Here is a 1,711-nt window from a genome sequence, read left to right as displayed (position 1 = left end):
TTCACATAGCTCTCTGCTTTCCTGAACAGGTCCAGTAAAACTGACCAAAATGATTCATAATGGTCCCGGGCCAAACCTGCTTTGCACTTGTACTGAGGAACTCTCACAATTTCCTTAAAAAACAAGATTATCTGCTCCAAAACACCAAAACATCAGTTTTGAGAATCTAGATCTCCTGACCTGTATGGCAGAGGTTTCCCAACCTCCTCATTGCCGATTTTCTTTTTAACAAAAAAGATTCAAAGATGTTTAAAACATTTTTTATTTTAAAAATAAAACTGATTCATAAAGTGCAGGGAAAAATGATTTCTGTCCGGTGCTTTATATCCATCTTCGACAAGCTGTTGGCAACAGAAAAGAGTGGAAAAAAATTAGAAATACATAATCATTAACTTCAAGCTATCTTAGTGTGAAGCTATACCATGAACTCTAAGAGCTGGTGTTAAAGGTAAGAAAACCGAGACCCTGAAAACTTGCACAGCTCTGATAAAAAAGCCAAGACTAGATGCAAGGCTCCTGACTTCCAGGGCATTGCTCCTTCCACTTTACCAGGCTGCCAATAACCTAAGAGATTACAAAACAGGAATGCAAAGATGTACTATGGCTCTACCAAGGATATTATTGAAAAGAATGATAAGGGAGGAAATGGTAGCAGGAACACCTCCACAGTCCGTTCTTTTTTTCCCTTTCCTTCTTTCCAGTATTTACATCTTGAAGTTGAACGCTGTCAACCTGCGACAATGCACGTGATAAGACAGCTCCAGTAAACACTCGCCAATGAAATGAACTAGGACACCAAAATGTAAGTTGTTGGGGAAAACAGAACTTCCTGCGACAGTCACTAAGGACTGCTCACCAACACTCCGGGAGGAGCCTGGCTCGGCCCGCGTGGGGGGTGAAGCCAGCGGGCTCAGGCGGGACCCCCGCGCAGGCGAGACAGGGTGGCAGCGCGGGGGCCTACCGCACGGGACTCAGGCCAGGTCTAACTCTTTCTGCGTCGCCGCCAGCTTCTCCTGCTGCCTCTGCTTCCTCCAGTTCAGGTAGCGCCTCCGCAGACGGTTCGCCTGCCAGCCCACGAGCACTCCGGAGGCGAAGGCCAATAACACACAGAACTGCAGCTTCCTCTCGGATACGCCCGCCATCGGAGCCACCAAATGCTCAAGGCGGCCTATGGCGCCGGCGCCGCGGCTGGGTGAAAAGGCACCGCGCATTCACGGAGGCGACAGAGGGGGCGTGACGTGCCCAGCGCGGCCAACGGAGCGGTGGCGAGGTCAAAGGGAGCCGCGCGTTCCTGGAGGAGGCAGAGAAGGCCCTCCTGGAGTGTGGGCTGCGTTTGTGACTTGCTAGGATGGCACGCCTGTGATCACTCCAGACTGAGGACTCTCCTATGGGCCTGACGAAGTAAGCAGGCCTGTCGGAGAAGCTCAATAGCAAAGAACTGAGGCGGCCTCCGGGGGCGCGACCCTCTCCAGCCAGCAGCCCACGGAAAATTAGGGTCCCCGGTCCAGCAATCGCAGGGAATTACTTGCCCATTGTGAATGCTCTTGGGAGCAGATTCTCCCCCAGCCCAGCCTCCGGGCTGGAATGCAGCCGATGCCCAGACCGTAGCCTGTGAGACCCTGCAGGACCCCCGTGCCTGGAGTCCCCACCCACTGGGGCTGTGGTTATCAGTTACACCGTGCGCGAGAAACTAACCCGTCCCTGCAAGGGA

General features: G+C 52.4%; 1 protein-coding gene across 2 annotated transcripts; it reads right to left on the bottom strand.

The window, feature by feature from the left end:
• Positions 1-244: 244 nt before the first annotated feature.
• LOC118605565 (mitoregulin-like) lies at positions 245-1,397 on the bottom strand. Of its 2 annotated transcripts, none has more exons than XR_004952207.1 (2): positions 857-1,397; positions 245-341 (listed from the first exon to the last, which is right to left on the bottom strand). XR_004952207.1 is itself a non-coding variant. In XM_036225129.1 (2 exons), exon 1 carries the CDS (start codon positions 1,209-1,211, stop codon positions 972-974), a length of 240 nt encoding a protein of 79 aa, XP_036081022.1. In that variant the 5' UTR covers positions 1,212-1,393; the 3' UTR covers positions 245-341; positions 962-971. The 2 variants fall into 2 exon arrangements, 1 of the variants encoding a protein (XP_036081022.1); XM_036225129.1 differs by having other exon boundaries at positions 962-1,393.
• Positions 1,398-1,711: the final 314 nt, after the last annotated feature.

This window comes from Rousettus aegyptiacus, unplaced genomic scaffold, assembly GCF_014176215.1.
Source record: "Rousettus aegyptiacus isolate mRouAeg1 unplaced genomic scaffold, mRouAeg1.p scaffold_m13_p_7, whole genome shotgun sequence".
In the NCBI taxonomy this organism is placed as follows: domain Eukaryota; kingdom Metazoa; phylum Chordata; class Mammalia; order Chiroptera; family Pteropodidae; genus Rousettus; species Rousettus aegyptiacus.
This window is presented reverse-complemented; position numbering and strand designations above follow the sequence as displayed.